Source organism: Equus asinus, chromosome 30 (assembly GCF_041296235.1).
Source record: "Equus asinus isolate D_3611 breed Donkey chromosome 30, EquAss-T2T_v2, whole genome shotgun sequence".
Classification (NCBI taxonomy): Eukaryota; Metazoa; Chordata; class Mammalia; order Perissodactyla; family Equidae; genus Equus; species Equus asinus.
In genome coordinates this window covers 16,066,122-16,093,358 of record NC_091819.1, presented here as the reverse complement: position 1 = coordinate 16,093,358, position 27,237 = coordinate 16,066,122, and the positions used below count along the sequence as shown (strand labels likewise).

The 27,237-nt window shown below is 43.8% G+C and overlaps 1 protein-coding gene across 3 annotated transcripts in view; it reads right to left on the bottom strand.

Annotated features, from left to right (window-relative positions):
• TGFB2 (transforming growth factor beta 2) overlaps positions 1–27,237 on the bottom strand; it is an 84,690-nt gene that overhangs the window by 21,188 nt on the left and 36,265 nt on the right. For all 3 annotated transcript variants that reach the window (XM_014849873.3, XM_014849872.3, XM_014849875.3), the window contains one exon: positions 11,224–11,387. In XM_014849873.3, the coding sequence (XP_014705359.1) occupies positions 11,224–11,387 (164 nt within the window). The remainder of the gene's footprint in view (positions 1–11,223; positions 11,388–27,237) is intronic.

Genomic DNA, 27,237 nt, shown 5'->3' with positions numbered 1-27,237 from the left:
AGGACTTTGGCTCCTACGCAGAGTGACGTAAGACGCCGCTGCAGGGCTCTGAACAGGGCATTTTGATCTGACCAACGTCTTAGCAGGGATCACTCTAACCGCTATGTCGCAAACACCTCTAACGGGGCCAGGGCAGAAACAGTGAGACCAGCTCAGAGGCCATTGATTGTAAAGGCCCAAGCAAGAGACAAGAACCGCCTGGACAAGGATAGTAGTGGCTGAGATGTGAGAAAAAGATGGATTTTGGATCTATTTTTTTTTTTAATGGAGATAACTGATTTATAATATTTTATAAATTTCAGGTGTACATCATTATATTTCACTTTCTGTATAGACTACATCCAACTGAACAGAACTGAGAGCTCAGAAATAAACCTACACATCTACGGAAAGCTAATTTTCAACAAGGGAGCCAAGAACATACAATGGAGAAAGGAAAGTCTCTTCAATAAATGGTGCTGGGAAAACTGGACAGCCACATGCAAAAGAATGAAAGTAGACCACTATTTTACACCATACACAAAAATTAACTCAAAATGGATTTAAGACTTGAATATAAGAAGACCTGAAACCACAAAAGTCCTAGAAGAAAACATAGGCAGTACGCTCTTTCACATCTCTCTTAGCAGTATCTTTTTCAATGTCTCCCCAGGCAAGGGAAACAAAAGAGAAAATAAACAAATGAGACTACATCAAACTAAAAAGCTTCTGCACAGCAAAGGAAAACAACAACAAAACGAAAAGACAACCTACCAATTGGGAGAAGATATTTTCTGATCATATATCTGATCAGGGGTTAATATCCAAACATATAAAGAACTCATATATCTCAACAAGAAAAAAACAAGCAACCCAATTAAAAAATGGGCAGAGGATCTGAACAGAATTTTTCAGACTTATCTTTTAAAAACTGCCATCACATAGAAAATCAACTTAATTACTTTTCATCTTCCTCTTCCCAAGAACTTTGGCAGACTTCAAAAATCAACACTACCTTTTAAAAATTCAGATTTGTCCAAATTGAAGAAATTCGCAACTATATACTTATAGGTTCTATGCACAGCTCTAGAACAGAAGCTCCAAAAAATATTCCGGTCATTGCTGCTATCGGGAAATAAACATATATCCTCCTTTGGAACAATTTCCGCTCTGTGGAAGTTATAGAAAAGTTAGCATATAGTTACAATATGAGAAAAATGAAACTTTATTAAAGTCAATCCAGGAAGCATGGATCAAGCCTGTTTGTGTGGTGGTGAATCAGGGAGAGGTAGCAATGGGGCAAAGAATGAGGTAAAAAGACACCCTCACTGGGGTTAGTCACTCTATAATCATTCTTCCAGAAAAAGCGAGACACATCACAGTCCCCAGCCCGCCATGGCCACCCTTCGAGTTTTGATAAAGCAAACACACAGAGGCTAAAACCATAGCAGCTCCGCATCACTCTGCTCTGCTCCACTGATAAGAGGAAATGGGTCAGACGAGACCTCGTCCAACCAGAGGTGACTGACGTCATCACAGAGTAGTTTTATAATCACAAGCCAACTCTAGGGGAAATATAAACCATGTTCTAGATGACAAGCGAAACCTGATAATAATCCACTCCTTACGCATCCAACGTGCCAGACACTTTACATATGTGTTCTCCTCACAGTAACTCATTAGACAAGAACTGTTATCTCCATTTTATCATGAAAAACTGAGGCTCAGCAAGATGAGTGATTTGTGAGATCAGAAAGCTAATAAATAAAGAAGATGGAAGGTGAACCCAGGGCCAACTGGCTGCAAAGTTTCTCTTCTTTCCTGCTCTGAGCTGCTCATCAGCAACTGAATGAGACCACCGCAAGCAGAGTAAGTTGACACTATTACTTAAGGAGGCCCCAAAGCAAACTCCTGGGACGGCCTCTGAGAACCCAGACCCTAGCAACAGGAGCTAGGGTGAGTTTTCATTTTTTAAGAGATTTTGAGCAGATCTTAAATTTAAGAGACTGTTTCTTATAAAAATTCAAACTCAATCCTTTGGAAACTGTAACAATAATAATAGCAACCATCAAGTAGAGTAATATTGTGCTAGGAATTTCCATGCACCCTCTCTACGCCTCACAAAATCTTTGCCAAATAGGTATTTTTATCCCCATTCTCCTGATGCAGAAATTGTCTCAGTGATCTGACTTCTTCAGACTCCCCAAAGGGGAAAAGCCACACCTTGAACCCATACTGGCCCAACTCCAAACCCTGCGTTCCTCCTACTAGTCTCGTCAAGTGGTCAAGAGCAGGGCCTCGGAGGGTAGACTGCCTGGGTTCAAATCCTGGCTCTGCCTCTTGCTAGCTGCATGGCCTGCGCAAGTTCCTTAACTTCTCCGTGCCTCAGTTTCCTCATTGGTATAACAAAGATAATGAAAGTATCTACCTCATAGGGTTATTAGAAGGATTAAATGAATCTATCTAAAGCACTTCAAATGGTGCCCAGCACACAGTAAGCACCATCTGTGTGAGCAATAATTATCAACACTGTTACTGAGTCATGTTGCAAAAAGGAACCTAGAGTTCTTAGTTACTATTGCACGATTGTTAACATTCTTTGCCTACAGTGAGGAAGGACTACCGTTCACACTGCTTTTGGGGTCCCGTCTGCTCACAAAGTTAACAGACTCTGGAGAACGCCAGAGCCTGATGCAAATGATCATGATCCGATGTCCTTAGGAGGTGAGCACGTCATTCGATCAGTTTGAAAAAAACCTGAGATATTAATAGCCTTGTGCAAACAAAGTGTTTATTATACCTCACGGCTTTTTTCTAAAGTGGGTTACTATACTGTGCGTGTCTCCTTCGTGGCGCCAGAGTTAGGATCAGTATTAAGGGGATTGTATGCTGTAAAATTCTGTACAACAGGGGCACAGTATAACTTTTTTTTTCAGTAGCACTTTTTGCAAGTCTAATTTAATAGACAGTCAGTTTTTTTGGCTGACCTCTTTATTTTACACACCCTTGGGCAACATGAGAATTGAAAGCTGAACTCCGTGTGTGTGTGTGCGCGTGTGTACATGTGCACACAGGCACATGCAGGTTTTGGGGTTAGGAAAAGGGGCAATTTCATTAACCCTCTTAGTGCTGTGCTCCCCACAATGATGGGAACCTCACTCTTCACTCTGAGTATTACTGTCCCTTAAGAAGCAGGCCTCGGCCATCGACCTTGAATTTTCACTGTAGGCCTTATGGGTGTGCACAGTTGAAAATCTTTTGCAGAGCTCATATATGTATATAAAATGGCCATTAAAAGTGGCTGGTGATTCACTCCTCCCTACGAAAATCGTAGTTTACTTATTTTTCTCCATAAGCATCAATTCACCCTTTCATCCTAAAATCTAAAAAATCATTTAATATTTACTATACAGCTTGAAGCCAAAACTAAAAGGATATCACTGACTTAGGATTTAGCCACTGTTTTGCATATCCTTGCAACTGATCTCTGAGATTTCATCACCTTTGACAAACTGGTTGTTGTCTAAATGCAAATTCAATGAGGCGTTCAAACCCAAATATTAAAGAAAGAGGTCAGAGAAAGCAGGAGGACAGATTTTATTTTACTCTCCTTCATCAAAGTTCTGAGAGAGTATTCTCTAGAGGTGGGAGCTCCCTTGTCAAGGCAGAGGTGACTTCAACTGAAGCCAGAGGCTCTCTCTACAAAAATGAATAGTGCCATCGATCCTCTTAAGGCCACAATCAGGAAATCAAAGGTTCCTTTGAAATCCACTGAGCTTATTTCACCTCAGCACATTCATCCTCTACTGATCAACAGGGACCCATCGGCAGACTGTATTCTACCAAGCTACCTGGTACCAACATTTGTGGCCTCACACCAGCCCCAGGTAAGAATTTCACATCTTTCTCCTGATGCTTCATGATGTATGAACTGAGTGCATCACACTGCCTCTCAGTGAATTATTTTTGCATAATTTTCTTAGTGGTCTGAAGCTAATAAATTAATCTTAAAAGTAACCTGGCATCTGCTTTCTCAGGTAACTCAGTACTGGGCTCTTCCTTTTGGAGGAATCAAAGGCTTTAGAAGTCAAACTAAGAGATGACAAGGAAGGAAGGGAACTACGAGATGTTGATGGCCCATTCTCCTTCTGTCAGTTACATACGTTGTTTCATTTTACCCTCATAATAAACACCAAGTGAGTCAGAATTATTAAGAAAACGTAGGTCACGATGCCCACATCACTGAACACTACACCATGCTGTCTCATAAAAATTGTGAACACAGATGTCATCATCAAATCCCAGGATATTAGTGCACACACTGAAACACAAGGAAGGTAGTTCTAACATAAATAAAAGAAAACTTTGTGCATACTAATTAACCAAACTTGCTCCTATCTCAATCTGATGGATTCAGATATCCCTGCATAAATATTGTTGGGTTCAAAGGAATCTCTCTCTCTCTCTTTTGTTTTTTTTTTGGTGAGGAAGATTGGCCCTGAGCTAATATCTGCTGCCAATCTTCCTGTTTTTTGCTTGAGGCAGATTGTCCCTTAGCTAACAGCCATGCCAATCTTCCTCTATTTTTCGTATGTGGGATGCCACCACAACATGGTTTGATGAGGGGTGTATTGGTCTGCATCTGGGGTCCAAACCCACGAACGCTGGGCTGCCAAAGCAGAGTACATGAACTTAACCACTACACCACCAGGTTGGCCTGAAAGAAATCTCTTGATTCTTGATTCAAGTAGATAGCCCTACCCCTTGGAATTATGTGCCTGCCCATGCAAGGAGTCCAATCAAGATGGCAGGCTGCCCCCAAAGTCTCACAACTCCCTTTCTGGAAGGAATGAATTCTGGGGCGTTTCTCTGGATTCTCCAGATTTCGCTCTAAGAGTACCTTGCATATATCTCTATGAGTAGAAAGATTGTTCTGTTGAGATGCCACTTACACGTCTGTTTCTCTACCAGACACTGAGCAGCTAGAAGGTGGAGGCTGAGTCTGATTTATATGTTTGGCTGGCACTAATTATGGTGCTGACACCAGGAGGTGCTCACTCAGAGTTTGCTGTCTTCTACTCTACACAGAGGGTTTAATGTAGTGGATTAAAAACAGCTGCAACTTCTTTAACATTCCTCCCATCAAGAGATGGGGTCTACTTCCCTTCCCTTTGAATCTGGGCTAGCCTACAGCTGATTTGATCAATAGAATAAGGTGCAACTGATAGTCTGCCAGTTCTGGGCTTAGTCTTTAAGAGGAATGGCAGCCTCTGCCTTGGACACTTGGCCCCTGAGTGTTATGTAAGAAGCTTGACTACTCTTCTGGGAAGACCACAGGGAAACACCCTGAGACTCCCTGGAGTGGACAAGGAGCTCAATGAATCCAGCCTACTACTCATCCCACCCAAGCCCCAGGCAGATGAGCAGTCATCAAAGATCCTCCAGACCAGCCCAGTTGCCACCTGAATACCACCAAGTGACCCCAGTCAAAGCTACATGGAGTAGGAGAGCAACCCAGCCCTGCCCAAGTCTCTGATTCCCCAAATCATGACATGTAATAAAATGGTTATTTAAGGCCACAAAACTTTGGAGTAGGTTGTTATTCAGTGAATCAATCATCGAAACAGTTACAAAGGTACAAATCTTATTATCCTAGAGATGGTAAAGTTTCAAATGAGCAATAAGTATGAAAAGGGTGTGAGCTGGTAAGAGGAAGTCAGAAATATCTGAGAGCTCCAAGGCCCTCTGAGGTTAGCACATTCTAAACATAAGTATTCTTTGGTGGTCCTATGGGGCCATGAGGTCATGGGTGCCCTTAATAAGTTATTAATTTCTCGGGCTTCATTTCCTCACTGTAAAATTGAGGATTTACCCCACTCCAAGACGGTGGGTGTCCTTGCTCATGTTGGTGATATTTAGTTTGAAGATGATTCTCCTTTCCTCTTTTCTCCCTCTGATAACTCTGAGCATGATTTTAATCATAAACACAAGAGCAAATCAATCAAAGAAAGATGTATTCAACTTTGCAAATAGGCTGAGAGCTACACTAAATATTGTAGGTTCAGAGGCACTTCCAGAGCCCTGGAGCTGGTCTGAGCAGATTCCATAAAATCTGCCTTTGGCATAAGCATTAAAAACATGGTGAGGGTCATTCCTATTTGGAAAAAGCTCAAGTTTCATCTCTTTTTCCTCCTTTTTCCTTTCATCTATCAGAGGGCGTTATCCCTCTCATATTTCCTCCAATATTGATGTACATTTGAAGTCATACTGTGATCACACCAGTATACACTATACAGAGTCTGTTAACATAACAAAAGTCAGAGATAGCAGGAGAGCAGTAAGGTTTTGTTTTACTACCATTCATCAAAGTTCTGACAGTCTATTCTGTAGAAAGGGGAGGGTAGCAAGAACTCTGAGTTCTCTTGCCAAGCTAAACGCGACTTCCACAGAAGCTCGGGTGTCCTGACTCTCCCAGGCAGGGAAAATCAACAGATGCACAGCCCTGGACAAGACAAACTTGAACTCACTCACAGAAATGCTACCTTAGGTCCTTATAGCCTGGTATTCTGACTCTAGAAAGAGTATCTATATACATTTTAAAGGACAAAATGACCCCAAAAGCCTCAGATGCCTTAAATCTGTGATTCTCAATGAAGAATGGAGAATGATCACATATGAATCATGAGGAGAACTTTTTCAAACCACATCTGTGCAGAGGCAGTATTTTTCCTCTCCAGAGAGAATCAGAATCTCCAGGAAGGGGACCATGGTCAGTGCTTGTCAAAGCTCCCCCAGGCCTTTCATACTTAAGGGAATGTCTACACTCACATGTGAGCTTGCATACACATACACACACTCCCTACTTAAAATCAATGACCTGGGGAATCCTAATAAATCATCCATACAACCACCTAAACATCCTGAGAACTTAGTCATAGTCATCCTACCTCCTCCAGGGAGTTGAAAGTCAACTGTGTGCCAAGTAATACAGTAATCAAACGGCATCCAGAGCCACCCCTGATGGCCTAGCTGTTAAAGTTCAGTGTGTTCCTCTTCAGTGGCCCAGGTTTGGTTCCCGGGCGCAGAACCATAGCACTCATCTGTGAGTAGCCATGCTGTGGTGGCGGCTCACACAGAAGACTAGAAGGACTTACAACTAGAATATAAAATTATGTACTGGGGCTTTGGGGAGGGGAAAAAAAAAGAGAGAGAGGGAGATTGGCAACAGATGTTAGCTCAGAGCAAATCTTTCTGAGAAAAAATAAATAAATGAAAACAAATTAAAAATTTAAAAAAAGAAAAGGGCATCCAAAACTCCAGAGGCAGTGTTCTTCTGAAGAGCTGAGATTTCCAAATAGCTGAAGAGCTGCCCATTTAAGTACCAAGCCTTTTTTCTTTTCCCAGCAATTTTGCATATAAAACTTCTAAAATTCATTGCATGGGTTCAGCTTCCTAAATATAATTTAGCCTCACCTTCACAATTCAAGGCTCTTGTCACAAGCATCAATTTCTGTACTGAGGCTAGAAGAGGGAGTTTATTACTGAAGACTACAAAGACCTACAAATGGCAGCTGAAGGCAAGTGGAAAGTTGGGGAACCACAAGTCAACATGGGACTCCAAATAAAGAGGCCACAAGCAGATGTCAGAAGGGTAGTAAGGAGAAAAAGAGTGACTTGACTATAAACAGGCTAAGATTTAGGAGAATGGTCCCTAATACGCATTGCATTCTGTGACTTGGTTTTCGGGGCTAGCACCACTGTGGTGCAGGGGCCAAAATCTCAAGTCTAACAGGCCATCTGCTGCTCTCAGACTGTCTTCCTCCAACCCTCCTCTTCCAATTCAGTGCTTCTAATTTCTTGTGGCCCTGGAGATAATCAAGCTAGTCAGAAGTGGATAAAGGGCCAAAGGCTGCCTTTCTGGTAAGTCAGCTGTGTGTGTGTGTTGTGTGTTCTGTTAGGGTGGTGAGGGATCTCTTTGACTTACTTCCTGGGCCTTGGCTGGGTTTCAGGAGGTTAGATTGCTGCCTAGCTGAGCTCCAGATAGATAAGGAGCTGTTAGTCTTCCTTATTTTCCCTCTAAAACTGCCTCCTTCCGGATTCCTGTGTTCAGTGACAGTGAACAAGCCCAAGCTCATTTTCTTCATACTTTAAGCTTCTATCTTGGGCAGTGTCTTTTCCAACGTGAGGACTCTAATCTGTGTAGATCTTGTTTCTCCTGTCATGGGGCAGCTGGCGCTGCAGTAACCTCGGAGAAGGGACACACCCACTAAGAACTCACTACGGTCCTCTAAATTACCAGCCTTCAGGAACACATCCTTCCCCCAGAAATGACACAGCCTCTGGGAGAAGGCAAGTCATCAGTAGTCCTACTATCAGAGGCCACTCCTCAGAGCATAAGGTCAGGCCAAAGAACAACAGTGATGTGGTGGCTGACATTACAGGCAACAAAAACTAAGAGACTTTGCCTTCCGTGTGCTGAAGTCATAGAATTGAAACAGGGCCAAGAAGGACAATCAGTGATGCTGTCATCTGTACAGAGAGACATGTAAGAGTGATTTAATTGAAAAAGAAGTAAAGAGGGGAGATGTAATCATGTTTTTGCTTTTGCTTTTTTAAAATCATCTTGCAATCTATCTGGTTACCTTCAATCCAACTTCTTTTTCAAAGAAACCAGTCTTTGCTTTCCCTCCAAGTAACACTCCACCCTCTGGACGGCCTAGTTTCTCTTATTTTTCTTCGATTCTGGCTGATACTGAGGCAAAGAGCAAGAGATTGATTGGCTATGAACAGCATGGTACATGATGAGGAAAGGGTGCTTGGGAGTGAGAGCTGGAGTGGTGTTCCAGCCCTGCCACCTCCTAGCTGTGTGACCCTGGCCAAGTGCCTTAATTTCTGTATGATTCAGCATCTTTCTCTGCAAAATGGAGAAAGAATACAGTAGTGGAAAGAATATTTCAAATCGGTGACAGTGGTCCAAAGGTATAAACTGCCAGTTGTACGGTGAATAAGCCCTAGGGATGTCATGTACAGCATCGTGACTATAGTTAACAACAGTGTATTGTAGATTTGAAAGCTGCTGGGAGAGTAGATCTTAAAAGTTCTCATCACAAGAAAAAAAACTGTAGGGGCCAGTCCAGTGCATAGTGCTTAAGTTTGTATGCTCCGCTTCAGCGGCCAGGGATTCACTGGTTAGGATCCCGGGCGCAGACCTGCACACCACTCATCAAGATATGCCGTGGCAGCATCCCACATAGAAGAACTAGAAGGACTTACAACTAGGATAGACAACTCTGTACTAGGGCTTTGGGGAGAAAAAAAAAAAAAGAGGAAGATTGGCAACAGATGTTAGCTCAAGGCCAATCTTCCTCGCTAAAAAAAACATATCTTTAAAAAAACAAGTGTAACTATGTGAGGTGATGGATGTTAATTAAACTTGTGGTAATCATTTCACAATATAAATATACATCAAATCTTTATATTGTACATCTTAAACTAATACAATGTTATGTGCCAATTATATCTCAATAAATATGAGGAAGAAAAGGATACCTCAGCATACAAACTTCACAATACAGCTGTGAGTATTAACTGAAATAATGCTTAGGAAGTGCTGAACAGAAGGTCTCCACACAGGAAGCCAACTGTCTGACGCTCTCCTGGATGACGGAGAGCAATGGCCAGCCTGTCAGCCTCTGCACTGCCCTCAGGGTGCTCCCAAAACGCACTTTAAGATTTGAAGGTCCCTCAGGAGAGGTCATTGAGGACTCATTTTAATAAGTAAGAATTATTTTTCACAAATACACATATAAACTAGTCTTTGAAAATTGTTTTAAAAACGTTAAACGTATTCTCTGAGCTCTCACATACAACAGTTATTTGTATAGTAATTCTCCATTTTCATAATAAGAGGTTCCTGTATACAGAGGTTAATTGACTTCTTTCCCTCCAGTAAGTCCACTCTTTAGTTGTATTGTCATACACACCTACTTAACACTGTGGCTCTTGGGGTCTGTTCTTAATCTTCTTTTGTCTCCCTCTACACACTCTCCCCAGGGGCCAACCTTCTCCTCAATCTCTCCTCACCTCCAGGCACTGAGCGCCATCCATCTGGTGCCCTCAACAGGCCCCTTCAATACTCTGTCTTTGCATAGGCTGCTCCTTCTGCCAAGAGTGACCATCCCTCATCCTGCTTTAACAGACACTTCTCAAGGCCCCATTCAAATGTCAACCCTTTAGGGAAATCTTTCCAGCTCTGCCCTCTATGCTTGCACACACTGTTCATACGACACTACAATGCATGTACAGGTCCGCCTCCCTCCCCACACTCAGGGCTTTTAGAGCAGTACTTGACTGTGCGTAAGAATCACTAGAGATCGCGTTCCACATAAGACGTTCAAAGACGCATGAAGATCCTGGAGATCTTGAAGGCGCATAAGAATCACCTGGAGATCGTCTGATGGAGACACCTGATGCGTCTGGGATGGGGCCTAAGATTCTGCATTTCTCACAGCTCTTAGGTGATGCTGATGCTACTGCCCTTAGACTCCACTTCAGTAACAGGCTTTTAAGAACATCTTTGAAATCTCAATAACTTGGGACTTCATCATCATCATCACCATTCACACGGCAGCCCAGCAACTGTACTTAGGATGATGAGAGAGATGTCAGTGCTGCCTGAAATAATGGAGGACAGAGGTGGACAGAGGATGTGGGTGTGTGTGTGAAGTAAGGGATGTGGCCTGGAGAGAGCAGGTAGACTCAGACAGGAAAAGAAGACAGGTTCGTGAAGAGGCGGGAGGTAGCAAATAGAGAAAGAAAAAACAGTGAAAGGGAGAGAATACAATAGGAAGAAAGAAAAGGAGAAAAGGTGGGCCACAAGATGAGAAAAGCAAGGTCAGCTGACTTCTCTTCTTAGCATGGAATTGGGCCTACATCATCTGACTTTCCAGAATCGGGGGTGGATTTCAGGACTAAAGCCCTCCCAAGGGTGTGTGCTCCAGCCATTGATGCCACTTAAGAAGTGTGCTCAGAGCTTCACAATTTCATTCTAAAGGTTCTTCCTTCCTTCCTGAGTGAGTGAGAAATGAGTGGTCATTGTAGGAGTAATAACAAATGAGGGCCTATATCATGATCATGAACATACAGAATGCTTTCTATCAGTTTAGGAAATCTAAGACAGTAGAAAGTCTTTTATCCTAAGATTTCAAACTGATTTCCTGTTAAAACAACCCAAACAAAAGTTACCTGATACAATTCAATCCGTTGTTCGGGCACTCTGGCTTTGGGGTTCTGTAAACGAAAGACTCTGAACTCTGCTTTCACCAAATTGGAAGCATTCTTCTCCATCGCTGAGACGTCAAATCGGACAATTCTGAAGTAGGGTCTGTAGAAAGTAGGCGGGATGGCATCTGTAAAAAGTTAGGGCAATCATTGAAAATGATAAAATCCATTGTTCTCTCAAAAAAGACCATGCAGCATGAGATAGTCTCAAGAAACCATAAGGGAAATGTCTACAGAATGATTTCATTTCCAATGCCCAATTTAACACCATTATCAATTTAACCAGAAAAAGAAACAAACATGTGCATTTGGTTACAGAGGTAGCAGATTAAGAGAGATTAACAAACCCCTTCCAACTCCATTTGAGGGCAAGCAGTTAACTCTATCCTTTGAAAAGTTGACAGGGGGGTGGAAAACTCTAGATGGTTATGAATTGGAACAAGCTCATGAGGATCGATGGCTGAAGAGAGCTGATGGGCTTGCACACACTTTAATCAGATGTGCCAAGAAAACAGCTCCTAATGGCAAGCAGTGTGCCCATGATTTTTTTTCCTTGAAACGTTGGCATCCAAATACTCTACTCTATCCAGGTTCGTGTATTGCAGCTTTTTTGGCCTTGACATTTTGGATTTTCACACACACACATATGACCAAACACACCCTGTAATCAAGTTAGGGTGAGGGGATTTGAATAAAAAAAACTATAGCCACATACAAACTACACCAGGTCCAGTCTTAAGATTCTATTCAGGATAATGTCCGTTGGTAGGAGGAAATCCTGGCTAATGAAGAGAAAGAATCAGCCCAAATTCCTTCAGTTCTGAGCCATGTAAAATGCAGAGATGCAGACAGTACACAACAATTTCACGCTCACGGGTTGTTAGAGTTTATAATCTGCCATTGCCTTTCAATATGCAATTTATTCTACACCAAAACCAAAGCAGGTCCTAATTCTACCCCCGGGCTTCATATACAACCCCCATTTATTGAGCACCTACACCCGGCAGGCCACTTGTTACAGGTATATTTCTACAATTCTCTTCCACAGTCTCCTGCAAGCTTACTTTCATAATTCCAGAATGCTCCCTCCAACCCTGGTGGCACCATTACTTTCTACCCTCTCCTCAATTATGTAGCTTCATTACCACATAATCATTGTTTATGGCTCTTTGCAAATGTTTTTATTACTTCTGAATTATGTTTGTTTATTTTGTTTGCCCCCAGGAAATTTTAAGATTTTTGAGGGTGGAGACCATACTTGCCAGGTCTTTCTTTTTCCCCACATCCCTAGGACAGGGCTCTGCGCACATGGAGTTCACCAAATATCCACTGTTTGCATAGCTGGTCATCAATGGGAGTCTTGAAAGACTCAGGCATCTGGCTATTGGCAAGACTAACTTATTAAATAAATGAGCCATCTTGCCGATCTTAAAATAGAAATAAATACCTTTCATGATTTCTTGGGAAATCCACGCCCTGACGATTGCACTGAAAAAAAGGCTAGGAACACACCAAGATTTCCTCATCATCAGAGTTCTGCACTTTCATCCCCCATAAGGACGTTCCCCGGTCCCTTTTTCCACGTCCTGTGACTCTCTGAAAGCAGCTCATGGGGACACGGTGAATTCCAAGCCACGCTCTGCCCCATGACCGCTCATAAACCACCGTTATGAATTGAGGCCTTGTAGCTCGTGACCCAGAAGCCTCAGAAACAAACAAACAAACAAACAAAAAACCCCCAAAAATCTAAAGCATCCAGGGTTCAGAGAAAAGAAAGTATTTATGCAGATACGGTGATGGCCCGCTCCGTGGCTACTTGAAGGAGCTGGTGGACAGTTTTCAGGCGGGCCAACCTTCATACAAGCAGAAAGGTTTTTGGAGCCCCCTAGCACGGCAATTTAAAACCGTAGCTGCTGAGAAAAAAATCGATCTTTCTCTCCTCCGGAACATGCCCACCCCAGGTGACTGGACGGGCTGGTACTAGCCTGATCAGCTCAGCTGAAATCAGGCTGGATGCCCAGGCGGAGAAGCCTGGGCAAAGCTGGGGCCAGACTCTCTGGCTCTGAACCCTCTAGTTTGGCCAGAACCTTCCACAGGCCTAGTGGCTGCATTCATCTTTGCATGGCCTCCCCCTCAGACAGCAGAAGCTTCAAACACGCTTTGAAAGAGCATCCTGAGAGGGCAAAGCTAATTCAGTGTGTTTCCTGTCATTAGGAAGAGTAAACATCTCGTTGATTTTCCCCTTCCCCTCCAGTGGAACCGCCATAGGCCTGTTCTACATCCACAAACACCCATCTTTCACACCCACCCGCCCCAATCTTATCGTTCCATCAAGTTTGTAAATAAGTGCTCTTGAGATTTATTTTTATTCTCTTTTGTGTTTATTAAACTTAGAACAATTTTTTTCCCTTTCTGGTCTTCTGCCCATACACACTCTTTCTTTTTATGGCCGCTTCGGACCACGAGGTCAATTTTGTTTCCACTTCTTCTAAGCAAATCGTCCAATGATCCTGTCCTAGGCTTTCGAGCTTTGAAGGGGCGCTTGCAAATATTTACAGGAGTAGCTCGATAGTTAAGTGCAGTTCTGCTCTGCTCCCTATACGTTGGCAAACAGCCCTCCTCCCCTCTGGCCATTATAACCATTTCAGCTGTTTATATTTCAACTGTCTGATAACACAAATCCACATTTTTGGTTCTTGTTTTATAAGTAGAAGCAGTTAATGCATGAGCAGCCCCCATCAGCAGCTCTGCTTTGGTCTTCTAACCACAGTGAAGTGGCCAGGCCAGGAGGAACAGCAGCCTTCCCCAACCCCCTGCTCCAGCCCACAGCAGCGGGAGCTTGCTCCATAAAGACCATTGACCAAGAACTGACTACAACTTCCAAGGGTTGGTCCCAGCTGTCCTCTGCTGTCATCTGCTATGGGTCACCAGCCCCCTGCCTGGCTGAGGAACTTGAGCAACTTGCCAAATGTTTCTGCATTTGGGAAAAAAAAAATCACAGCAAATTGCTCTGGCCTAGTCTGTGATCCTGCCCTTACCTCATAAAAGCTTTTGGATGAACCATGTAGGAAGATCTGAGAGTGGCCCATCTATACCCAGCTGGACACGGCGGGCTGGCGCCCTGGGCTCAGGGTACCAGGGAGCCAGGGTAGGTCTTTAATGGCTTGTGCAGTACTGATCCACCCACTTAGCTTTGGAGGGATGGAGCTTTTTCCTCTGCCCTCTCCAAGAACCCGTTTTCCCCTTTGGAATGGGAGTTCTCTCTAAAGTCCTCTGTAATTCCAACCCCAGTTCCTATCCCATCGCCAGGTGGTCAGGTTCTTGTGCTTGACCTTTGCCAACTTACCCACACTCACACCCTGGCTGGCTCCTTCCTCTCCATTTCTGACCCAGTTTTTTTGGTTCAACCCGATCGATTTTCCCTGAACCCTTTGGACATCTGACTACCAGGCCGGTTCTGCTCCTCCTCCCATGCTCTCTCATGTGCCTTCCTCTCAGGCAAAATGCTGCACACAGGAGATTCCAGAACATCAAGTGAGTGCTATTCCTCTCACTTCAACCGTGGCCACATGTCCCTGCTGAATCAAACTTTGGGGAATGGACAGATGGAAAAAAATGAGGAAATCTAACTAGTTTTTAATTTACCAAGTAACAGTGTACAGAAAGCCTAGTTACAGCACTTACTCACAAGCTATTTTATTAGCATTATATGTTGACTTGGTATCTGTTCCAAATAATTTATTAGCTCATTGCCTATTGTCTTCTCCCTCTGTAAATACCTTGAGCTCAGGAATCTTTACTTACAGTTGTGTAGTTCTCCGCAGCCCAGGGCTGGCTTCACGGGCCTGTGACCAGTGCAGATGCACAGGGTCCCCATGCTCAGATAAGCCTTACACTTGAGTTTCATGCTCTACCATCACCATTTTGAAATCCTTAATCATTTCATTTTTGAATGTAGGCTCTGTAAGTGAAGTCTGATGAGACAATGGAGCATGCCCAGGGGGCGTGGAGATTTGGGGCATGTGCTGTCCTATTTCCATGAGCTATTGGCCTCCCTAGGATTGGTTCTCACGCCCTGCCCCTTGCCCTCTGGTGCCCCCAGCCTCACCTGGCAGAGTCAGATCAGACACACACACCTGAACCATCTCAGGGCAGGGCATAGCTGTTCCCACCTGCAGCTGGCAGTGCCACAGTGCATTCAGAGGGCAACTCAGTAGGAGCATGCCTCTCACCCACTCTTGATCCAGGTACCAGGCACATCCTAGTGCAGAGGGTGCAATCCTATGGGTTGGAGTGACGGTCCTATGGGAAGAGAGATGCCAGGTTCAACATGACATCAGTCCAGTCGCTGGTGGCAGGGGGAACCCAGGACCTAGTGGACTGCACACTTCAAGTTATAGGGCAGGGCCCTAGACGTCTGTGAGAGTCTGCTCCTACTCTGGGAGTATCCCCATACCCAGAGGAACGCGACATCAAAGAGCACATCAAAAACAGCATGACAGGTCGAGAGAGAGACAGAAACCACGGAACAAAGGGAAAAGCTTTATATTTTAGAATCTTCAACAGTACATTTTTCTTGCTTTTTGAACAAGAAGCCCCACATTTTCATTTTGGAAAAGGGTCCCACAAATTCTGTAGTTAGCATTCACATACAGCTATAGGATTTTAAGGCTATCTGAATTTTAATCCCAAATCAACCAGTCCTAGCTATGTGGCAAGAGGAACATTATTATGGTCTTCTGAGGTTGTTTCTTCATCTATACAATGAGGTTAATAATTTCCTACCTCATATGTATTGAATTGTGTTGTCAGGACTACATACGCAAGCAGACGGAAAGCTCGAGCACTGGGTCCAGCACAAATTTCCCCTGAGAAAGGTCCCTTCCTTGTCTCCCTTCCCATCCTGCAACAATGCTGCCAAGTGGTCCTTGGACCCTCCTCGAGTGTCCCCAGGGAGAGAGAACTCTCTTATTGCCTAACTTAATTAGAAGAGGAGAGGAAAAGGTGCAGGAACAGCTAAGTGTACTGGGGCAGTTTATAAAGGACTCTATATACTTGGATTCCTCCCCCTGCAGAGAGGAATTACAGTCACCAACGTTCTCACAGACTCCCCACCACCATCCTGTAATATTACACCTGTTTTACTAAATTCTGGCCCCCAGAAAGGGCGATAAGAGAATCCTATCTTCCCACCAAATATCTCTGCATCAAGCAATTCCACCTTCCGCTACGATGCTCCTAGTAGGACAACTTAAAAAAAACGAAAACGAAGGAAAGGTCTTATAACACCACCAATATGAGAGGAGCCCTAACAGAGAGTGTGGACTTGGAGCCTGGAAGAAATCCTGCAAGGATGTCCAGAGCTCAGCCTTTAGGAAGGCAATGCGCCGACCATCTACTTGTTGTTTATTCCCTCCCAGGTTGCTTACACCGCAAAACTGGCAGAAAAAATGGTGCAGGACCGACACTGGAATTTTGGGTCAAGGATCTCCGGGTATTTGTTGTCTTTGCTAAAGCAGTGGTTCTCAAGGTGTGGTCCTAGACCCACAACATCTGCCTCACCTGGGAACCTGTGACAGCCACGAACTAGCCAGTGGAAGCTGATGCCGCATTGAAGGATGAGAACCACTGTGCTAAAAGGTACTAGTTGACTCCTAGCTGGTGAGACTAGCTCTATTTAACAGAACAAGCAGATTAGCAGAAGCCAGGGAATAAGAAGAAAGAGACCTTAGCTTCTAACAGCAGTTTTCTTGGAGGCAGCACTGACCAGAACCACCAAGGGAAACCGGGCTCTGGTCTCAGTGTTCTTGAGGGATTTCCAGGATAAGCCAGGTCAGCAGTTGAAAGTGAAAGGCAGAAGGTGTGGGTAGGAAAGGGCTGGTTAGAGGCCAGGGGGTTGTGTTTGTCTTCCTGCGTGAGGCACTCACCCTGTACCTGAACTTTGAGTCCAAGCTAGTCTCCCTTCTAGGGGAAAAGTTGCAAGAGGCTCACAGGGCAGTCCAGACTCCCATAGATGAGCACGGATGTATGGATCCTATACAGCAGGGTTTCTCAAAGGGTGGGCATGGGGTAGGGCCCCATGGTCTGCATTTTAACAAACTCTCCTTGGGTGAGTCTTATGTGCCCCAAGTTTTAGAACCACTGACATAAACCATGGAAGAAAAGAAATCCGCAAGGATGGAAAGACAAAGAGCATCTATGATAGACTTTTTAATTAATTAATTAATTTTTATTTATTTATTTATTGGTGATGACAATCAGCCCCGAGCTAATATCTGTTGCCAATCTTCCTCTTTTTTTGCTGAGGAAAATCAGACCTGAGCTAGCATCTGTGCCCATCTTCCTCCACTTTGTATATGGGATGCCACCAGAGCACAGTTGATAAGTGGTGCATAGGTCCGCGCCCAGGATCCAAAGCCACAACCCTGGGTTGCCCAAGCAGAGCACGTGAAATTAACCACTATGCCACCAGGCCGGCCCCAGACTTTTTCATTTTTTGAAAGCACTCGTCACCTTATAACATACTATACAACTGACTTATTTACTTAGTCTACTGTTTATTATTATCTGTCTTTTACTGCTAGAATGTCAACTCCATAAAGGGATCTATGTCTGTCTTGTTCAATAAAGTATCCAAAGGATCTAGGAAAGGACACAAACATAGTAGCAGCTCAATAAATATTTTTGAATAATTAATAAAAAAAAGAGAAGCATCTAAACTTTTGATCAGGCATTACACACAGAAAAAAGTGTAAGATGAAGAAATCGCAGCAACATGAGAGCTCTGAGGCTCTTACAATGGAAAAATAAAATTCCTCTGTGATTTGCACTAATTATCTACCTTGATTGTACATTTCAAACTCACAAACTTTGAAAATACTGATGCCTGGGAACCAGCCCCTGCAAGTCGGTTTAACTGGACTGAGGTGGACTTTCCTAAGCTCCTCAGATGATTCTCATGCACAGGCAGGACGGAGAACCCCTCACGGAAAGAAAGCTTGAAGAAGAGACAACTTAGAGGCATCAAACCCCCTTAAGAGATTCCAAATATTTCAGGGGCTTGCATAAGGAAAGTCCTTACTTTCCATAGAGTCAGGGAGTCATATTTTGGCTCAATATATAAAGAATTTTCCAATAATTTAGAAGAGTTAAAAAAAAAGAAGGAATGCACTGTCCTTCAAGGTGGGGGTTGGGAGTTGTCACCTCATTGGAAGAATTCATGTAGTTGGGAGATGCACCTTGTCCCAAAAGATGCAGCGGGGTGTCCTGAATCTGGTGGCGGGTTGAGTTAGATGGCCACTCACATCACTTGCAGCTCTGCCATTACATCAATGTCATTTTGATGCTCTCCACGGATGGAGCCTCCCAAAATTGCTTTTCTCCCCTAAATCCTAGGTTAGATGATTGTCACTCACCAGCCACATCAGAATCACCTGGGGGACTTACTAATATTCTTATTAACCGGCTCCATTCCACACCTACTGGGCGACTTCCCAGGAGATTCTGTTTTACACTCAGGTTTACTCACTTCTGCCCTAGACTAGGGTGTAACCACAATAACCTTGGCTAGGCTTCCCTTCCCACTACTCAGAGTCATGAACTAGCTAGGGATGATATAAAATATGTCCATCCCACCATGCCCACCCCAAAAAGAACAGCCTGGTCTCACTGTAGACTCAGAATTCTACTTCATGACCCCTCCCGTTTTATAAGCACTTTCTATACTTCCTTTCTGCAAAAGTGTTTTTTATCCTCCTTTCAAAGATCAAGAAGTTAAGAGCAAAGGAAGTGAAATAGTTTTTAGCTAAGGTCAAGGTGAGGCTGGCCCAGCAATCAAAAGCTCTGGCTTATCTCTAATGTCCTGCCTTCTGCAGGAGCCCCCAGAATCAGAGGCATTAACACCACTCCAGACAGAAGAACCAACATCTACCCTGGAGCATTGTTGCAAAAATGGGCACAAAGAAGTGGCCGTTCCTCAACTGGAGATCTGCTTGACCTTGCAATAAAGCTCAAGAACGTTAACGCAAGGCCCAGTATCTTCACTGATGCTCCTTAAAAGAACAGACCTGATTTGGAAATCTGGGGGGTTGCTCAGTGTGAAAGTTCCCCCATAAGAGGCATCTTGCTAATACCGATATTGCCCAGGATCCTTTGGACCCCCTTCTGACATACCTAGTGCCCCCAACTCCAGTGGCATCCACTGGCTCTTATCCCCAAGCTCCTCGAATGAACAGAACAAACTCTTCATCCCCCTTCCAAAAATGACTGCACATTTCCTGTAGCTCTATAGTAACTGGCATGAACTTTTGACAGGCTTAATGAGAGCAGTGGTCCCTCATTCTTGACATCCCCAGCTTTAAGGGAAGTAGTTTGGGGTTCATTAGACATCCCTCAGTGTGCAGCAAGACAAGTAACCCACCAAATGGTTGGAGGGCAGTCAACTAGCTTCTATTTGTGTGTGCGCAGATACCGCCAGCAAGAAACCAAGACAATTGTGTTTTGGGGTTTTCTGAAATTTGTCTTGGCACACTGGATATGGATTTTATTTCACTACCACATCCCAAACACTGCTGACATTCAAGTCACAGCAATTTAACACAAAATGACTGAGGAATAAACAGCGCATCAGCAGTGGGTTCTGATTTTCTCTCCGGCCATCCCTTCTATTAAATGTAACCCAGCACCAGAGCATCTGCAATTTTAAGTGGGAGTCTCCAAGAGGGGGATGGTGTCAAACTTGACATGCTGTTGGCAAGTGTGAGTCTAATTGTGTCAGCATCAGCTTATGTGACTTGGCCTTCGTCTAACTGCTATTTGAGACTGTGCATACTGTCAGCATGAGTGTTTGGGCCTCTTCTTACACAGGGCAAAAAAAAGTAAAATAACAGTGGTGCTGGCCCAAGGTGGTTGGTTTTCTTGAACTGTGACACACGAGATTTCTAGTTTCTACTCCAAAGTTTCCATCACGCTCATAAAACCCCACCTACAGGGAGATACCTATTTCATTTCAATTCCGCTACGTTTCTCACCATGCTCTGGACTGTGCAGGAGAATTGTGTAGGGTGTACTGGATTTTAGCAGTAAAATCTTTGTTTGCAGAAAGAGGCAGGCCGACTATTGCTGCTAAGAGGCCAATGGCTAACCTAGAGGAGGGTCAGAGACAACAAGCATGGAGGAGAGCGCCTGGACCCACTTTCATGGGCAAGTGGACAACGAATGTGACATATCCCTTTGAACAGTCTCACAGTGGCAGGCTATCTTCATGGTTGGAACAGACAATTGAAGCTCTCTTCTCTGCCATCATCTCATTCTTTAAAGCACATAAAACTCTCTTGATTTTTTTTTCTTTTTCTTTCTCCCTTCTTATCCTCTCTCCTTTTTCTCCATTTTCTTTCTCTCCTCTTTTTCTTTTTTCACTTCAATCTGTGCTTTTTTTCTCTATAATATCCAGGGGGCAAAGTAGTTATGATTTTGGTCCACTAATGATGTTTAAAGAGGTCAATGATCCCACGACACTGATATCCATACAATTATTCTAGAATTCAGCAATGGCTCCCAACAAGGTCAACAGAAAGAAGGCAGTATGCATTGATTCCATTAACGAATTAAACTTGGAAATTTAGGATCTCATCCTTAATCTCTTAACGGATTGGAAGCACACTTTATTTTTAGTGTCTCTTTACAGATTGAGAAACTGAGGAGTAAAATCTTTCCAGGATTACACCAAACATTGCCAAAATAAGGATTAAAATGCACAACCTTGGACATTCTTGCTCATCCCTGCAAAGAGAGCACTCTTATCCCAGAACAAACAAACCTCAGCATTCTCCTTTCCAGAAACTACTGCATTTGCCCTGCAGCTCTGTAACGATCGGGGTGGACTTGTGACATGCTTAATGGGTGGAGTGGCTCCTTACTAGCCTGAAAATCTTTCTCTAATCTTTCTAAAATTATAGCAGTGATGCATACAACGGCCAATGCGTGTCTTGTATTGCGAGCTTTTCTCTATAGTTTTTGTAAGCTTCTTGCTTGTGGCCTAATTTCTTTGCAAGGCAATCGCCTAATTACTTGAAGGCACTGTGCTGAGTTATTGCTCTGCCATAAAGCTAAGCTAATAAGCAGCAGGGCACACCCTGCTGGGATTGCAAGCTACTTACCAACTTAACCAAGTGGCATGGGCTATTATTACTAACGTTATTAAATTCATGACTTGAGAGTGAGTAGATATGAAAAGGAATACATGGTCTGGATTATCCAGTTTGAGAGAAGGAATGCACATACAGTCAATGAAACTCTTCATTGCACTTAGAAATGAGATCCCAGACAGGGATTGCCTGGTACCTATTAGGTGCTCTCTCAGTGTTATTCGTATTTAATTCCTTTTACTGAAGTTCTCTCTGCAACAAGACAAGACAGGACAGTCTCTCCCAGAAGTCTCTCAGTGACAGGGAACTCAGAGCTTAAGTAGATGGCCCACTCCACTCCCTGACAGTTCCAACTGGACAAGAGTTTGTCCCTATCTTGGACTCAGATCTGCTTATCTATCCAATGGGTCCAGTTAGGCCACACAAGATGATTTGTTCCCTTTCCACTTGACCCTACTTAGAAAAATTTGAGCCAGTTCTCATGTCCCCCACCCCCAGCTCTTCTCTTTTCTAAGCAAACATTCCTAGTTCCTTTCATTATTTTTCATGAAAGCAATTTAGATTTTGTGGATGTTCTCCTCTTTGCTCCAATCTCAAAATCGGACTCTTCGATCTGAACATAATTCCCAAGGTGCAGTAGAATAGAACTGTAACTTTCCTTATTGTGGAATTTACACTTTTATTAATATATCCCAACAGGGAATTGTTCTCCCTCTCTTTTTTAACTTTTGCAATCATATCATATTTTCCATGTGTTTTGAATGCATAATAAATTACAAGTCTTCGGTCTTTTCCACACAAACTGTTTTAAAGATATCATTATCCAATGTTTTATAGCCTGAGGCTTTTTTTGTATAAATTTTATAATATATCCTTATCCAATGTGTACATATTTGACTTAATTCCTCATTTCAAATATGCTGAGATGGATTTGAATTCCAATTTGGTAAACTTGTGCATTCATTTATAAATGATATTGCAGAGGACAAAGTCAGAAAGATCCCTAGTGTCTATTTCATTCAATGCCTTAGATTTACAGATCATGAACAAAGTTTCTATGATTTGTTTAGGTGAATACAGACCTGAATCCATACTAGAACTTCTTCCTTCTGAGGTGCCTTCACTACACCAGGCACCACCACTGTGCTGCTGGTCTCCAGGGGGGCACAGCCAAGACTACAGGAAGGGGGCCCCTGGAGCTGGACACTCACACACTACTGCCACAATGAGGTTTCTGTTTGCCCAGTGGCACATCTTCTTCAAGGTGGGCCAGCACGCTACTGTTTCCTATTGAGAATCACCAAGAAAAATGGCCAAAGGGACAGGGCTGAAGAAGATTCCAGAACCCACCTCACCTCACCTCAGAATGCTCAATCTCTATTAATCAACACTCTGAGGGTTAGTTTCCAAATATGCTTCCTTTAAGAGCTGAATGGAAGGTCTAATTTTTCTTCGTGGTGAACACTAGCCCCGAATCTTGAATATAAAGATGGTAGAGAGTAAGAACTGCTTGGAAGGAATTTTTAGTTATCAGATATCCTTATGAGCACTTCAGTAGATGGCCATTCAGTACCTCACAAAGAATATTCGAGTTTCAAAGGATGGTGCTTTCTTAGGGTTGGTAGATGTAGTTATTAAGGGCGTGTACTCTTCCCCATCCTGTTTGTACTGGCAACACAGCTATGGGCAATTAAGATATGGGAACATAAAGGAATTATAGGAATCCAGATGAACCATGGCATGAATGAGCTCTGGAATGGAGCCGCGGGTGTTATGCTTGTTTTAAGAAATTGTGTTTGGGTGCTAAGCAGCTTTCTGTTCAAGACTGGGCCTCCATTTGTGAGAGGAAAAAACCCAACAGTCTTTAAAGTAAGAATCTCCACTGCAGAACTAGATCACAGCTAAGTACTTTTTTAAATGTTTGAGTATGTGTTATTTTTATTTAATTATCTGAGAGCAAGTCATACAGTTCTGCTTCAATCTTGTGATTTTGGTGTAGAGTATAAAATGTGCAAATGTACAAATTTTAATCTGCTCTTAGGGACACTGGGAGCAAAAACTGACTAACCAATAGCAGCTAGGACATCCAAAGGGTGACTCCCACCAGTTCTAATTTACTGTATAGCCCAGCAAAGATGGAAGGCACTGTAATTTTGAGAATGGAAGGAAAATTCTAAGAAAAATGAGTTCCTACTCTTTAGGGAAGCTTACGCTCTCTTACAGCTTTCTCTATTTTCCTTAGAAGAATTCAGAAGTCTTTCTGACAGGGGTCAAAACTCAGGTGGTTTCTGAAGCTTTCCCTGCTCTCTTTTCTCACAGATGGTTGTGTGGATAGGAGGGAACAAGTGCCTTTATTTACGCCCAAGTCAACAGCTTTCCTCCACTTTTTGCTTTTTTTTTTTTGAGGAAGATTAGCCCTGAGCTAACATCTGCTGCCAATCCTCCTCTTTTTGCTGAGGAAGACTGGCCCTGAGCTAACATTCACGCCCATCTTCTTCTACTTTATATGTGGGACGCCTGCCACAGCATGGCTTGACAAGCGGTGCACAGGTCCGCACCCGGGATCCGAACCAGCGAACCCTGGGCCATCAAAGCGGACCATGTGAACTTAACCGCTGCACCACCAGGCCAGCCTCACTCTTCCACTTCTTAAAAAGCATTTACTAAATCCCCTTTAAAGAGGAGCTCTTTGAATAAAGCCAGGGCTTCTTAGACGTGTGATGGTTAGAGCAAATAGAATCCCCAGGCACCAGAGTGGCATATACACACACTTAACCAGAATAAAAGAAGGAGAAAACTATGCTACAGAGATGGAAATTGACTCAAAGCCGGCACAGGTCATCCTTACCTATCATCCCAAAGTCAGAGGAATAACTTTTACCACGTCAGGGCTTGTGCACTATGTCATTGAAGACATCCATTTCTTGTCATATTACATTGGTTTCATTAGACTATTATTTTCATTGAGATATAATTGACATATAATATTAGTTTCAAGCGTCTCTCTTTTTAAAGGATAGACAACATAGCTGAAAGATTTCCCTGTGTCAGAAAAGTGAGAAGATAGCCAGCTCCATAATCTCATCTGAGTAAATTAATTTCACTTTTGAGTGTGTGAGTGAATGAAAGGCCACCATGGAAAGATACACACATAGTACAACAGAGCACCTCACGATGTGGTCTGGGTACACTCCTGTCAGAGTAGCTCTGACCAGGGACACTTGGTGACTCCTCTCAGTTCTGTCCAGTGCCCCTCAACACCCCGAGGATTCACTCTAGCAGGAGCGATTGTGTCACTGCGCAGCTGTAGCGCTGAATGAGGGATCGCTGAGGGTCAGGAAGACGTCAGCTCACACCTACTTCACCTCATTGGCGAGCTCCCCTGTAGACTCTCCTAACCACACTGCACATTGGACCAGCACTGGGAGCACTGGCACTGGGAGAATCTGCAGTGGGAGGACCGGCACTGGGAGCATTGACTCTGACAGCACTGGCACTGGCACTGGAAGGATCTGTACTGCGAGGATTGGCACTGGGAGGATTGGCATTGGGACAATTGGCACTGAGAGAACTGGCACTGGGAGCACAGACACTGGGAGGACTGGCACTGGGAGCACTGACCCTGGGAGCGCCAGCTCTATATGGGGGAGGCTTTGTAAGTTTCACAAGGACAGCAGCTAAATCTGTCATCTTCCCACTCTTGTGTCCTGGCTCCAGACCCAGGACAGGGCCTCCTAGCACATAATAGGTGCCCAATAAATATCACAAAACAAAAGGAAATAAATGCTTTGCTCAACAGCTAAGTCACATGATAACGATGAATCTTAGTCACAGTCCTTACACCTTCATAGGCCTTCATGCTTCACAACACACGTTCACACATTATTTCATCTGAACCTGATGATAACCCGGTAAACTAGGTACTGCTATCCTCATTACACTGTTGAGGAAACCACAATTCCCAGGCCAAATGGTGTTGTTTCAGTGATTCTCAGGGCTTTTAGGGCTAATCCAAGGCCCATCTTCTGACGTCAGGCTCAGGAATCACCTCCCCTGTAAGATATAAATCGGCCATGGAACAGCACAATCCCCATTGGGCGCACTCTAAGGTGAAGGCAAAGTGGGCCGAGATGGCTTTTGAGACCGTCATGGCATTCCAACTTGAAGAGATGCAGCAACATTAAAATAAACACTCTTGTCTTTCAACTGGCTCTGACGCTCTGGTGAGAGCAGTTTTCTCTTCCTTGTTATTGTGAACAGCTATTTCTAGTGCCAAGAACAGAAGCATTTTCCTAAAATGCACAGCAGCCTGAGGGTGACAGTACCTACAAGGGACCAGGAAGGATGGAGAAAGTGATTTATGTGTAGGCAGCCACCTCAGGGATCATGACTTACAGTGACCTTTTCTGTAACTGTACTTTGGGAATGACTTAAAGATAAGAGAGAGAAGCAGGGAGAGTGCCAGGTTCTTCACAGTTCAGCAGGAGGGGTAAGACGTCTTTGGAACAATCTGCTCCCTCTCCCTTGGTGGGTGGGGGGAGACTGGACCATAGACAGTGGCAGCAGTGGGCATAGCAAAGACTCAGAGATGCTTCTGACCATCAGCCTCAATGACAAAATCATTTTTTGGTGTTCAAAGAGAGTCTGCAATTGCCCAGGAGTTTCTAGCACTTTAAAAATTTCCCTCTGGAGTGGGGAACCAGCTGTGACCCCTCTTCCCCCATGATGGCCTCACAGAGGCCATTATGCCTTGGACAGTCAATAGATGCAGCCCAAACACAGATGGACTTTTACAAACTCCAGCTGATCCCTTTGCTTCCTTTTTTTGAAACCAACTGACTGTACATTACTCTTTTTTATTGTAGGAAGGAAGCTGGAGGGTTCAAAGAGGGAAATATGCCTTTACCAAAGTTCTACTATAATTATGCACTATATCTAACCTCATGCCCATTGCTCTGTGAGGGCACAGGGTCCTCTACCTACAGCTTCTAGTCTTGCAAAGGACACAGATGCAAGCTTTCGCTATTGGTGGACCTTCCAGGCTGCATTCATTTCTGTGAAGAATAACACTGATGGGGAGGGTAATAAGGCTGGTGGACACAGAGACAAGAACCTCATGGCATGTTCAGCACCTTAAAATATCTCAGAGAAGGATCCCAGAGTCCTAAAAGCACTTTCTGAGTCTAATATATATATAAAGACAGTCACCACAGCATCAGTCCTATTTCTCCAGCTTTCAATCCGATGATCTTTCCTGGCAAGTCTAGTGTGAGTAAAAGCAAGTGAGAAGGTCAAGTGGGAATGGGTCTTGGACAGTGGCCATTTAGGCTGTGAAGGGATGTAAACTGCACAATAGGGAAGGGCTTCTCAGAAGCGAGCATGAAGAGGATGGTGAGGTACGATTTGTCTGTAGATCTCAGGACGGGGCATCAGCAGCCTCTCCAGGCCTCAGTTCCCTTACGTCTAAAAGAATGCCGGGCTTGGACTAGACTCTTCCATCTAAGGTTGGGAGGTCACTGCCTACCCTTGAGCTTCTGGGGAAGGTTAGAAAGGTTTCAAGGTTAGAAAGGTTTCAAGGTTAGAAAGCACTAACTGCTATAGCTTGGTGCACCTTCTCCACCAATATTGGCATCATGGTATTACACAAGCCCACCTCCATTCTCAGCCAGCCTTTCCTCTCTCTTAACCTCTAACCAGTGAAAAGTCTTGAAAACTTCCAAATATCTCAAAGAGACCACTTCGTGGCATGTGTTGCTTTGTACCCTGTGACTCCAACCTACCCTTCCAGCTTCATAGGCACACTGCCACCTCCCTTTCCCACCCGTCCCTGCTA